The 14798-nt window shown below is 43.5% G+C and overlaps 1 protein-coding gene across 1 annotated transcript in view; it reads right to left on the bottom strand.

Moving 5' to 3' along the window:
- The window catches only part of amt (aminomethyltransferase), a 58468-nt gene that overhangs the window by 1837 nt on the left and 41833 nt on the right, over positions 1 to 14798 (bottom strand). The window contains exons 7-8 of the mRNA XM_063067825.1: positions 10650 to 10830; positions 883 to 1038 (exon numbers count right to left, since the gene is read on the bottom strand). Of these exons, the coding sequence (XP_062923895.1) occupies positions 883 to 1038; positions 10650 to 10830 (337 nt within the window). The remainder of the gene's footprint in view (positions 1 to 882; positions 1039 to 10649; positions 10831 to 14798) is intronic.

The following is a 14798-nucleotide window of genomic DNA, read 5'->3' as shown; positions in this document are numbered from 1 at the left end:
CTGTCCTGCAAACCAACACAGTACAATTACAGTGTTTAAAAGACATTTATTTGTACATGGATAGAAAAGGCCGAGATGGATATAAGCCAAACACGGGTAAATGGGACTAGCTAAGATAGGCGAGTTTGGTCAGCCTGAGCGAGTTGGGCCAATAGGCCTTTAAAAAAAAGAGAGACAGAGCATGGAAATGCCTTCCCCCACGTGGTACCTTTATATATCAGCAGCACAGCAAACAGTTTCAAACTCCTGGGACATCTCGCACAACCTCTCATGGTCCCAGAACACACCCTACACAACCTGGAAAGCTCACCAAGGCCTCTACTTTCTGAGGAGGGCTTTATTCACTGGAATGCAAGGTGTAAGCGACCTATGAAAAAATGAGGGGCACAGACGGCGAATGCACTCAGGCAGGAGCGGATCTATTTAAAAGGGACTTGAAGAATCAACTTCTTCACACTGAGGATGACACATTTAGGCAACGAGCTGTCAGAGGGACATGGGTGGGAAAGGTCAAAAGGAATAAGGGCAAATACAGGGAAATGGGGCTAGCTTAGGTGAGCACTTCAGTCAGCATGGATGAGCTGAGCCAAAGGACCTGCTTCTGTGTTGTATGACTGTATGAACAATAAATAATCACATAGCACCATTTGGATCAAAGAGGTTCCAAAGGTATCACAAGACCGTAAGATATAGGAGGAGAATGAGGCTATTTGGCCCATCAAGTCTGCTCCACCATTCCATCATATCTGATTTGGTCCTACATCCCTATTCTTCACACACAACCTTACCAAATCTTTCAAGTATTTAGCCCATTTCCCTTTAGAAGTTTGTAATGAATCCTTCATGGCGTCCCCTCCAATGTAACACTCCCCTGGAACATACCAATGACTTTTCCATCGACGTTTAAAATAGGCGTGTGCTGCCTGACTGGGGGCCCAGTTGATGTCAGACCAACTCGTTTCCGTCTCGTTTTCTCTTTGATCTGCTTCAGGACAATCTCAGCTCCAGGGAAGTTGGCCGCCGCTCTCCGGCGTTTTCCTGTGAGAAGAAGTGGGGGGTACTGCGTCAAGGTAATGATTGCTGGCTGGCAAAAAAAAATTTTTCTAATTAACAGGAGCAGCACCAAACAACTAGGGTCCCCGCTGCCCCAGCTGCAGGTGGGTGAAGGACAAACAGTGTCCGTGGGATACAGCCACAGGGAACAGGGAGTGGGAGGTCATCCCAGCGAGGAGAGAATTTGGGGATTACAGGGGGTAGTTTGTTGGTTATGCCACTGGATTAGTAATATACAGAAACCCAGTCCACTATGACAGTTGGAGCATTTGAATGCAATTCAAAAAATCTGGAAATAAATAGCTAATATCAGATATATATATCTATATATCTCCTTCTCTATATCTATCTATATATCTATCTCTCTCTATACACACACACACACCTGTGGCTGCTGAACTATTGCAAAATTCGAGTGGTTCCCAAATATATTTGCAGCCTGCCCTCAGTACATCTTTAGGTTCAAAGGTTCAAAGTCAAATTTAATGTCAGAGAATTGTATACAATATACATCCTGAAATGCTTTTTCTTTGCAAACATCCACAAAAACAGAGAAGTGCCCTAAAGAATGAACGACAGTTAAACGTGAGAACCCCAAAGTTGGTTAACCAAATGTTGGTCAACGCAAAGAACGCGTTTCACTGCATGTTTCGATGTACATGTGATGAATAAATCTGAATTCTTCAGGGGAAGAAACTTTCTACCCTCGAGAGAACACAAGAGATGGTAAATGCTGGAATAAGGAGGGGCAATCAATCAACTGGAGGGAGTTGGTGGGTCGAGCAGTACCAGTCGTTGAAAAAGTCTCGATGCAGGGACTGAATCAAAACAATGGCAATTCCTTCCCCACTGCTGTGACTTGACTCTCTGAGTTCCTCCAGCAGTTGGTCTTTTTTCCCCGCCATTTCCTTGGGGGAAAACAATTTCACATTTTGAAGTGGCCCTGCACGTAGCTTAGTTGTACAGAATAAACAGTGGGCTTCCCAAGTTGACCTTTGCATGATCACTTGAGGATGTGTTGGGTGATTACTTAAACGATGTCACCCACATCTTAGAAGAGGGTGCAGAAGAAGTTTACCAGGATATTTGCTGAACTAGAGGGCATGGAGAGGTTGGTCAAACTTGGGTTGTTTTCTCTGGAGCAGCACAGGCTGAGGGGGTACCTGATAGAGCTTTGTAAGATTATGACAAGTATAGGTAGATGGCCGGTACTTTTCCCCAGAGTCGAAATGTCTAATAGGAGAGAGCATGCATTAAAGGTTACAGGAAAGAAGTTCCAAGACGATATGCAGAGCATGTTTTTTTTTAAGGTCACTGGTACTTGGAAGGTGCTGCTAAGGGTAATAGTAGTGAAGGCAAATTCAAGAGAGACACTAAAGAGATTCTTAGATATGCACTTCCTGCCTACACAATATCCAAACCCACCCATTCATGTGCAGAGAATGGATAGATATAAATATTGTTTAGGCAGAAGGAATTAATTTAATACTAGTTTAAACAGGTCAGCATAATATCGTGGACTGAAGGGCCTGTTCCTCTACTGTGCTCTATCTGAGCAGGACAGATGAGCGATGTGGATAATTTTTCCCACATGGAAATCAAGGTTGTCCAGGGCAATTGCCGTACAGGAAAGGACCCTAATTGGACTCACCAAGCCCCAAGTCAGCAGAAAGCACTGCGCAGGTGTAGGGTGTCGAGTAACCAACAAGGCAGAAGAACAAGCTGAGCAGATTGGAGTCTGATTCCACCAATAGATGGATATGATGTAGACTAAGTTTACAAACACTTGGAGAATAGCTCGGTAACACAGTGCCAAGAGGTCACACGTTACAGACAGGAAGGTGGTGAAGTAAACACAAGAGATTCTGCAGATGCTGGAAATCCCATTCTCTTTCTGACATGAAGGTCGGAAGATGAGGCCACTCTCAGGTGCGAGGAACAACATCTCATATTCTGCCTGGGTAGCCTCCAACCTCACAGCATGAACACTGATTTCTCCAACTTTTCCAGTAATCTCTCCACTTTCATTTTCTCTCTTTTTCCATTCCCCATTCTGGTTCCCCTCTTACCCCTTCTCTTCTCCTTACCTGCCTATCACCTCCCTTTGGTGCCCCTCCACCTTCCCTTTCACCTGTGGTCCACTATCATCTCCCATCAGATTCCTCCTTATTCAGTGCTTTACCTCTTGCACTATCACCTCCCAGCTTCCCAGTTCATCACCGTACTCCACCTACCCACCTTCCCCCTCATCTGGTCTTACCTATCACCTACCCACTTGTACTCCTCCTCCTCCCCTCACCTTCTTATTCTGACTTCTTTCCCCTTCCTTTCTAGCCACAATGAAGGGTCTTGGCTTGAAACGTTGACTGTTTATTCCCAACCATAGATGCTGCCTGAACTGCTGAATTCCTCTAGCATTTGGTGAAGTGACCTGAAGAGCAAGCAGAGAGAGTGAGTTTTAATGATTCTGGAGAGTTGGTGGATATAACTTGGAACTCCAAATAGAAAAGGGATGTGAATTTTTGGTCACAGAGACTGGGTCTTAATTTGAGTCAAAGATTGCAAAAAAACAAGGCCAAGAGCAAGAGGACAGTCAGAAACTTTGTGAGAAACAGTGAATGGAAAAAGATTCAAAGGCACTGAAGGAGCTCAGCGGATCTGGCAGCATCGATGGAGGGAAATGGAGAGTGGATTTTCAGGATGAGACCCTTCATCGGTCTGGAAGGAAGGGGAGATAGTTAGCAGTAATAGGTGCTGGAGAAACTCAGCATCTATGGAGGGAAATGTACAGTCAACATTTTTGAAAAAGGAAGAGGGGAGAGAGCTAGTAGCAACACACAAATGGTACTCAGCAGGTAGGCAGCATTTATAGGTGGAAAGTTTTAAGTTAGCGCTGAATAGACAGTAATCTTGTTTGCCCTCATATCATTCCACCAACCAGTGGATGTGGTATATTTGGATTTTCAAAAGGCTTTTGACAAGGTCCCACACAGGAGATTAGTGTGCAAACTTAAAGCACACGGTATTGGGGGTATGGTATTGATGCAGATAGAGAATTGGTTAGCAGACAGGAAGCAAAGAGTGGGAATAAACGGGACCTTTTCAGAATGGCAGGCGGTGACTAGTGGGGTACCGCAAGGCTCAGTGCTGGGACCCCAGTTGTTTACAATATATATTAATGACTTGGATGAGGGAATTAAATGCAGCTTCTCCAAGTTTGCGGATGACACGAAGCTGGGTGGCAGTGTTAGCTGTGAGGAGGATGCTAAGAGGATGCAGAGTGACTTGGATAGGTTGGGTGAGTGGGAAAATTCATGGCAGATGCAATTTAATGTGGATAAATGTGAAGTTATCCACTTTGGTGGCAAATATAGGAAAACAGATTATTATCTGAATGGTGGCCGATTAGGAAAAGGGGAGGTGCAACGAGACCTGGGTGTCATTATACACCAGTCATTGAAAGTGGGCATGCAGGTACAGCAGGCGGTGAAAAAGGCGAATGGTATGCTGGCATTTATAGCGAGAAGATTCGAGTACAGGATCAGGGAGGTACTACTGCAGTTGTACAAGGCCTTGGTGAGACCACACCTGGAGTATTGTGTGCAGTTTTGGTCCCCTAATCTGAGGAAAGACATCCTTGCCATAGAGGGAGTACAAAGAAGGTTCACCAGATTGATTCCTGGGATGGCAGGACTTTCATATGAAGAAAGACTGGATGAACTGGGCTTGTACTCGGTGGAATTTAGAAGATTGAGGGGGGATCTGATTGAAACGTATAAAATCCTAAAGGGATTGGACAGGCTAGATGCAGGAAGATTGTTCCCAATCTTGGGGAAGTCCAGAACAAGGGGTCACAGTTTGAGGATAAAGGGGAAGCCTTTTAGGACCGAGATTAGGAAAAACTTCTTCACACAGAGAGTGGTGAATCTGTGGAATTCTCTGCCACAGGAAACAGTTGAGGCCAGTTCATTGGCTATGTTTAAGAGGGAGTTAGATATGGCCCTTGTGGCTACGGGGGTCAGGAGGTATGGAGGGAAGGCTGGGGCGGGGTTCTGAGTTGGATGATCAGCCATGATCATAATAAATGGCGGTGCAGGCTCGAAGGGCCGAACGGCCTACTCCTGCACCTATTTTCTATGTTTCTATGTTTCTATTCACCAAGATGGAGTGGGATAAGCTAGAATATAGGTTCATAGGTTCAGTTCATTGTCAAGTATGCAGGTACAATACAATTCTGATATTTGTCTACTCTAGATAGCCATTAAACACAGAAAGACCATGGGTGTTGATGAAAGAAAAGAAAGAAAGGAAAAGGAGTAGACCATTTGCCCCACTCCCCAAGCTTGCCCTGCCATTTAATATCATGGCTGATTTGCTCTGGATCCCCATTGCCATCAATTTGCTGATCTTTCAAAAAAATGCATCAGCTTGCTCTGTAAATAGCCTGATGGTGAAGCCTCTTCAACCCTTCATGGTACAGAATTCCAAAGAGTCACTAGACTCCGAGAGGAGACATCCTGTATACCTCAGTTTTAGGTAACCGCCCCCTTCTATCTTTGTCCTCTTATTCAAGACCCTCCCACGTGTGTAAACATCACAACTACCCAGCCGTACTCCCTTATGATTTCATATGTTTCAATAAGGTCACCCTCATTCTTCTAAACTCTAAAGAATATAGATCCAGCACCTTAAATCGTTTGTGATAGGACAGGCCTCTCATCTTGATAGTTAACTGAGGGAATTTCATTAAGACAGCTTTCAATGTCAGTATATCTCTTCTTAACTAAGAGGACTAAAACAATGTAACACTCTGTGATGCCCTAGTGAAGAACATGTTTTGTTGTATGACTACTGTTATGTTTTATTTTCTGCAGCTTTTCTGTAAAGTGTGTTCTGTCATTAAGCTTCACAATCTAGTATTTTGGTTTTTGCTAAGATAAGGAGTCACTTGTTCAGCTTATGAGTGTTGTGTCAGCCAATCGAGTTTGTCTTGATAACCTGCTGTCCAGTGGGATGCCATGGAACACTCGAGAAAGCTTGGTGGCATCAGATTTCTAGGAGATGGTGGGTTGGTTTTGGGTTTTTGTTGGCAGGTGTTGGAGGAAGAAAAGTGCAGAAAAGAGCAGAAGGGAAGACGCACACGGAACCCCACCCGCGGGAGAGACCCCGTCATAAGAAGTGCTTCGTGCAGACAAATGGTTCCACCATTCTGAGTTAGCCAGTTCATTTGTCACCATCTTCAAGGAAAGTTCAAACTGTGGCTGGTGTCTTTCACGCAGAATGTGGGTTCAGCAATGTGAGTAATTAAAGCATAGCGCATGACTACCGACTATCCAGCAATGAGCTCCAACGTTTACGTGCACTTTTAGACTGGTTCATCTGTAATGGGCCTTTTACTGTTAACTGTTTGTTAAAGTAGAAATAATTGTAAATATAGTTCCACTTTAATTTTATGCTGGTGCAAATTGTTAATTCCTGGCGAATGATAACTTTGCATGGGGCTGTATTTATACAGCATTCACCATAATTTTTGTTCCCTCAACGGAACATTCCAACTATCCTGTCTGGTTGACCCGAATCATACCGACCCTAGACGTGCTACTTATTGAAGTTGGCCATCTCATCATACCCATGCAATGCTGAAACATGTGACTGTCTGCCAGAGATAGCTAATGAGCTCAGTTCATTTCGAGTCACTGTGAGAGGGTTACAACTCCATTTGTGGCTTCAGCAACACTTTGTTTCAATGTAATACTTCCCCATTCCTGAACTTCAACCTCCTTGCAATAATGGATAATACTGAACCAGCCTTCCTAACCACTTGTTGCACCTGCCAAGTTCTTGGAAGGTGTTGAATTGTTGTGGGTAGAGCTAAGGAACTGCAAGGGTAAAAAGACCCTGATGGGAGTTTTATGTAGACACTCAAACAGTAAGAAGGATATGGTCTACAAATTACAACGCATGCCACAAGGGCAATGGTACAATAGTCATGGGGGATTTCAATATGCAGGTAGATTGGGAAAATCAGGTTGTTACAGGATCCCAAGAGGAGTAATATCTAAAATGCCTATGAGATAGCTATTAGAGCAGCTCATGGTGAACCCAATATTATAGGCATCCGTTAGTCAGTGAGACCATGGATTTGCGCCTTGGAATGTTTCCAGGGTGTAGGCCTGGGCAAGGTTGTATGGGAGACCGGCAGTTGCCCATGCTGCAAGTCTCCCCTCTCCACGCCACCGATGCTGTCCAAGGGAAGGGCATTAGGGCCGATACAGCTTGGCACCAGTGTTGTCGCAGAATGTGTGGTTAAGTGCCTTGCTCAAGGACACAACACGCTGCCTCAGCTGAGGCTCAAACTAGCGACCTTCAGATCACTAGACCGACGCCTTAACCACTTGGCCACGTGCCAATACTGAACCCAATAGGGGATCAGCTATTCTAGATTGGGCATAGTGCAATGACCCAGAATTGATTAGAGAGCTTAAGTTAAAAGAACCCTTCGGAAATAGTGACCATAATATGATAGAGTTCAGCCTGCAATTTGAGAAAGAGAATCTAAAGTCAGATATGTTAGAATTATAGTGGGGTAAACAGAATTACAAAGACTTAAGAGAGGAGCTGGCCAAAATTGACTGGAAAAGTACACTGGTATGGATGATGGCAGACCAGCAATTGCTGGAATTTCAGGAAGCAATTTGGAAGGCACAGGATATATACGTCCCAAACATCTACATCTACATCATATACATCTAAAGGCAAGATGACACAAATATGGCTAACAAGAAAAATCAAAACTAACATAAAGGCCAGAGAGGGTACATAATAGAGCAAAAATTAGAGGAAGTTAGAGGACTGGAAAGATTTTAAAAACCAACAGGTGACTTATAAAGTCATTAAGAAGGAAAAGATGGAATACGAAAGTAAGCTGCCAATAATATTAAAGAGGACACTAAAAGTTTCTTCAGATACATAAAGTGTAAACAAGAGGTGAGAGTGGATATCAGACTGCGGAAAAATAATGCTGGGGAGGTAGTAATGGGGGACAAGAAATGGCAGACAAACTGAATAAGTATTTTGCATCAGTCTTCACTATGGAAGACACTAGCAGTATGCCAGAAGTTCGAGTATGTCAGGGGGCAGAAATGTGTGGAGTTGGCATTACTAGGGAGAAGGTTCTTGGAAAACTGAAAGATCTGAGGTAGTTAAGTCACCTGAACCAGATGGTATACACCCCAGGTTCAGAAAGAGGTGGCTAAGGAGATTGTAGAGGCATTAGGAATGATCTTTCAAGAATTAATTGATTCTGGCATAGCTCTAGAGGATTGGAAAATTGTAAATGTCACTTTACTCTTCAAGAAGGGAGAGAAGCAGAAAAAAGGAAATTCTAGGCCGGTTAGTCTGACCTCAGTGATTGGGAAGATGTTGGAAGAGATTGCTAAGGATGAGGTTTCGGGGTACTTGAAGGCACATGATAAAATAGGCAGTAATCAGTATGGTTTCAAAGAAAAATCTTGCCTGACAAATCTGTTGGAATTCTTTGAAGAAATAACAAGCAGAATAGGCAAAAGAGAATCGGTGGATGTTGTGTACGTGGATTTTCATAAGGCCTTTGACAAGGTGCCACACATGAGGTTGCTTAACAAGTTAAGAGCCCATGGTATTACAGGAAAGATACTAGCATGAATAAAGCAGTGGCTGATTGGAAGAGGCAAGGAGTGGGAATAAAGGGAACCTTTTCTGGTTGGCTGCTGGTGAATAGTGGTATTCCAAAGAGGTCTGTGTTGGGACTGCTTCTTTTTACGTTATATGTCAATGACTTGGATGATGGAATTGATAGCTTTATGACAAAGTTTGTAGATGATATGAAGATAGTTGGAGGGGCAGGTAGTTTTGAGAAAGTAGAGAGGCTACAGAAGGAGTTAGATTAAGAGAATGGGCAAAGAAGTGGCAGATGGAATACAGTGTTGGGAAGTGTATGGTTATGCACTTTAGTAAAAGAAATAAAAGGGTACACAATTTTCCAAATGGAGAGAAGATTCAAAAATCTGAGGTACAAAGGGATTTGGGAATCTTTGTGCAGGGAATCCCTAAAAGTTAATTTGCAGGTTGAGTCTGTGGTGAGCAAGGCAAATGCAATTATGCGAATAATCGCGAGATGCGAATGATGTTAGCATTCATTTCAAGAGGACTAGAATATAAGAACAAGGATGTAATGTTGAGGCTTTAAAAAGCACTGGTGAGGCCTCAATTGAGAGCAGTTTTGGGACCCTTTTCTAAGATGTGCTGACATTGGAGCGGGTTCAAAGGTTTACAAAAATGATTCTGGGAATGAAAGAGTTATCATATGAAGAGCACTTGAGAGCTCTGGGCTTATATGCACTGGAATTCAGAAGAAAGAGAGGTGACCTCATTGAAACCTATCAAATGTTGAAAGGCCTTAAATAGAGTGGATGTGGAGAGAATGTTTCCTATGGTGGGGGAGTCTAAGACCAGAGGACACAGCCTCAGAACAGATGGATGTCCTTTTAGAAAGGAGATGAGGAGGAATATCTTTAGCCAGAGAGTGGTGAATCTGTGGAATTTGTTCACACAGGCGGCTGTGAAAGCCAAGTCATTGGGTGTATTTAAGGCAGAGGTTGATAGATTCTTGATTAGCCAGGGCATAAAGGGATACAGAAAGAAGGCAGGAGATTGGGGCTGACAGGGAAATGGATCAGCCATAATTAAATGGCACAGCAAACTCGATAGACCAAATAGCTTAATTCTGCTCCTATATGTTATGGTCTTAAATGGTTTTAAGTTATCAGAACACTCTTACCATTCTGGGGCAAGAGACGCTGCAGATGAAAACTCAATCAATATTGACAGAGATAGGAGAAATGGGACATTTGTGTGAGGATTTTGAACAACAAAGCAAGGAAGAAACTGAAACTAAAACCAAAATAATGGGAGTGGGATGGACGTGAAATAGACATTAAAGGAAATAGAAGTTTTGCCTAAATTTTACAAGCAGGAAGAATTTAAGAATTCACATATCATATTGAGGAGGCCATTCAGCCCATTGAATCTGTGCTATCTCCCAGAGCAATCTAATAATCCCATTCATTTCCCAGGAACCTATTCTCTTCTCAGGCATTGATTGGTTCTTCCCAATTCTCCTGCTACTTACTTGTATTGGGACAACTGACAGTAGCCATTTAACCTACTGACCCAGCATGTCTTTGGGATGTGGGAGGAAACTGGAACATTTGGGAAAACCTATGCTAGTCACAGGAGAAATGTGTAAACTCTACACAGATGGCAGAGGGCAGGGTCAAAGCTGGGTCCTCGTGGCCATAAGGCAACACTGCAGACCGCTGCACCGTCGTGACGCTACTTCAATCAATCTTTTGTTTTATCATCAAAGCTATGAGGCTAAATGGACAAAAGGAAGTAGGAACTGAAATACGAAAGAGAACTAACGGCTAAATTCTGGACCAGTACAGGAACTAAATGAACCAAGTCAAATTAGCAAATTTCAAAAGTGATATCTGATCCTGCTTATAAGGATGAGTCATTGTATCTTCTGCAGACACACCAGGGGTTAAGGGGAGTACCTATAGTCCACAAAAGGCTTGCTTCCACGGGTGTTGTGGTCTCATCAATGTCGTTTCCGTAAAGACAAAGGCCAGCCTCCAGCCTCAAGCTGTCCCGTGCCGCGAGGCCAGCAAGTTTGACTTCACTGTTCTTCAGCAGCAACTCCACCAGCTCAACAGTGTGTTCAATAGGTACTGAGATCTAAAATTTCAAAAGTGGAAATGTTACTCACTTGTTCCCAATACAACAGAAAGCAACAGTCCATCGCTACTCCATAGTTCTTAGGTAGCACTCTGCTAACCCTGCTCCCTTCTCAGATATGTCCCAATCCCAATGCCTTATGCTCTTGCAGTCCTGTGACACCCATAAACCCAACCTGCCCCTCAGAAAGGCAACTGCAGCCAGTGTCCATGCTAAATAATTGTTCAGCTGGTCACCCTGCAAGTTGCAGAACTACAAGTGCTCATCTTGTCCATCATGTCTGACAATGACAGGGAACCTGTGCAGGAGAGTTTCTAAAGAGGAAAGCTATTGTACTATGGCAGTTCTACTCTCTGAACCTCAGAAGTCTGGGTCCAGTGATACAAACAAGTGTCACAAACTGGGGTCTTCCTCGGTTGCAGTGGATGACCATGGCATCTTCTGTGCCTTGTCACGCCCTTCGCTCTCCAGAACGCTGCAGTATCACCTTCCCGAGCATTGGATTTCACTGTAGATCCCATCTGCCCAGTCCACTGGAGCTGACTTCACAAGCTAGGACAGGCTCATCTTAAAGCAACACCATGACTACATTGCACTGCAATTGATATTTTTCTTCTAATTGTGATTTTTGTAAAAATTGTTTACAATTTCAGAATCCGACTATCACCAATCTATATGACAAAATTTGTTGCCTTGCGGAACAGTACAGTGCAAAGATATAAGTGATTCTAAATTACAGAAATAAGCAGTGCATTTAGGGGGAGCTAAGGTACCATAGTGGTCAGTGTGATGTTATTACAGCTTGGGGCATTGGAGTTCAAAGTTCAATCCTGGAGTCCTCTGTAAGGACTCTGATGTCCTCCCCATGGAATGCACGGGTATTCTCCGAGTCCTCTGGCTTCCTCCCACAGTCTAAAGACGTACAGGTCAGTGGGCTAATTAGCCATTGTAAGTTGTCCCGTGATTAGGCTAGAGTTAAATCGGGGGTGCTGGGTGGTGGGACCTGAAAGGCCGGAGGGGCCTAAAGGTTTCCTCTCTGACTAGGAGGCCTGCAACTATTGGTGTGCCACAGTGATCAGTGCTGGGTCTGCTGTTGTTTACCATCCATATCAGCAATTTGGGTGATAATGTGGTCAACTGAATCAGCAAATTTGTGGATGTCACCAAGATTGGGGGCTCAGTGGACAACGAGGAAGGCTATCAAAGCTTGCAACAGGATCCGGACCAGCTGGGAAAGTGAGCTGAAAAATGGCAAAATGGAATTTAATGCGGACAAGGTGTAAGAAGTTGCACTTTTTTGAGGACAAACCAGGGTAGGACTCACACAGTGAGTGGTAGGGCACTGAGGAGTGCGTTAGGACAGAGGGATCTGGGAACACTGATCCATAATTCCTTGAAAGAGGTGGCATCACCAGTAGAGTCATAAAGAGAGTTTTTGGCTCATTGACCTTCACAAATCAGAGTACTTAATATAGGAGTTGATGTTTTACTGAAATTGTATAATATGTTGGTGGTCAAATTCGGAGTACTGGGTGTAGTTCAGGTCCCCTACCCACACAGGAAAGGTATCAATAAGCTTCAAAGAGTACAGAGAAAATTTACCAGGATGTTGCCAAGACTTGACCTGAGTTATAAGGAGAGTTTGAACAGATTAGAACTTCATTCCCTGGAGCATAGGAGAGTGAGAGTTTATAAAATTATGAGGGGTATAGATGTGGTAAGTGCAAGCAGGCTTTTTCCACTGAGGTTGGGTAAACTAGAACTACAGGCCATAGGCTTAGGGTGAAAGGTGAAATGTTTAAGGGGAGCCGGAGGGGGAGTTTCTTCACCCAGAGGCTGGTGTGCATGCAGAACAAGCTGCCAGTGGAAGTGGAAGATGTGGGTTCCATCGCAACATTTAGAAGTTTGGATAAGTACGTGGATGGGAGGAGTATGGAGGGTGACGGTCTGGCTTGTCTATGTGCAGGGAGATGGGACTAGGCAGAGAAACAGGTTGGCATTGACTAGATGGGCCAAGAGGCCTCTTCCTGTGCAGTAGCGCTCTATAACTTTAATAAAAATAATAAAGTGATTTAGGTTTTTCCTGTGAACGTTGTGTGTCTGATGCTACGTGCCTGCAATGCTGTTGCAATTTTTCATTGTACTTACGCATACAATTGATACTAAACACAACTTTGATTGAAGTGCAAGGGTTTTGGCATCTACTACAGTCTCCTTTGTTCCACAATGTAGCCAATTCCTTTAACAATGCTCCAGCCTGGTAATGTCCCTGTAAATACACACCTCGTCTAATATAACTACCTCAGTCCCAATTCCATATACACTATCCTGCTTACTCCCAATCGTTCTGTAGATTTTAAAATCCAGTTCTATTTCCTTACCCTCTCAATACATCCCCATCAATCCCAGTGGTCTGCTCTCAGCTATAGCCCTGCATTAATAGAAAATCCTGTTTCCAACATTAATCCCAGTCCCACGTGCCTACTCTTTCCAAGGGTGAGTCTCCACCTCAAACTCAATCCCTCCATTTGACCTACCCCATGCTCCTCCATTAATTCCAAACCAAATCTACCTCATTTTCCTCCCGATCACTACTCCTCCATATCCTTATGCCTGCACCCAACCACTGCCTCATTTTCTCCCCACAGATCTGCATCAATCCCATACCCTTTGGCTCTTGCTCTTAATCACATTTCCATTCTAAACCTCTCTTTCTGCCCTCACCCCTAAATCAATTTAATTCCAAAACCCAGTACCTTCTGCCCAGAGCCCTATACTTATTTCAAACCTAAACTACGGTCTCTACTTATAGCCCTGCAACATTCTCAAACCAACTGCCCCAATCTCTACAGCCTGTACCAATGCAACCATACCACTTCACTCTAAACTTTGGTCAATCCCACAAAAATGGCTTGCAACTTTCATCTCCATGCTCATTCAAATAAGTTGTAATGAAGGATCCAAGGGGATAGTGTCAACTGAGTGAGAAGGCAACAACGTAGAGTACAATATGAAAAATGTGAATTACCCACTTCAGTGGAAAACTTGCGATGCTGAACATGTAGATCTGTGACACCCAGGGTCTCATGCCTTTGTAAAAATCTTCAGCATTTCATGTTTACTACTGGGAAAAGCCCTCGGCCTAAGTCATCTATGGTGACATTTGACCCACATGCCTCTGAACTTTTCCCATCCATGTACCTGTCCAAATATCTTTTAAATGTTGTATTCTACCTGCCTCACCTATTTCCTCTGGCAGATCTTTTCATAAACATAACCACTCTCTGGATGAAGAAGTTGCCTCCTACATTCCTATTAAATCTTTTCCCACTCACCTTAGACTCGTGCTCTATAGTTCTTGATTACTTTCCCCTGGGGAAAAAAAACTGTGCATATTCACTCTATGTCCTTCGTGAGCTTCTGGTCATCTACAAGATCACTGCTCAGTCTCCAATGTTCCAAGGATTGAAGTCCAAGCCTTCCCAACATCTCCCTGTAATCCAGTCTTTCAAGACTTTAGAACGTCCTATTAAACCCAAATCCTAGTGCAAGACCACAATGTTATTGTAAACCAGTCACCAAAAGCCAACATGCAAATGCAGTAAGAAATTAGGAAAGTAAATGGTACATTAGCTTTAACATATTTTCCTGCAATTATCTAGGATCTTAATGAGAACAGGTCTGGAGAATCGTTTATATTTTTGGACTGCTGATCTAAAAAATTATATATTGTACTTCACTGAGGGAGAACAGCAAAGATTCACATAAGAGGTTCTAGGGATGGTGGGTCTGTCACACAATGGGAGATTAGAGAAGGAAGACTTGGTTTACTCAGAGTTTCAAACAATCACATGAAGTCTCATTAAATCCCATTGGGTGAATGCAAGAGCACCACACAAAATGCTGGAAGAACTCGGCACATCAAGCAGCATCTGTGGAGCAAAACAAATAGTCATCGGGTATTGGGT

Source organism: Mobula hypostoma, chromosome 15 (assembly GCF_963921235.1).
Source record: "Mobula hypostoma chromosome 15, sMobHyp1.1, whole genome shotgun sequence".
In the NCBI taxonomy this organism is placed as follows: Eukaryota; Metazoa; Chordata; class Chondrichthyes; order Myliobatiformes; family Myliobatidae; genus Mobula; species Mobula hypostoma.
This window is presented reverse-complemented; position numbering and strand designations above follow the sequence as displayed.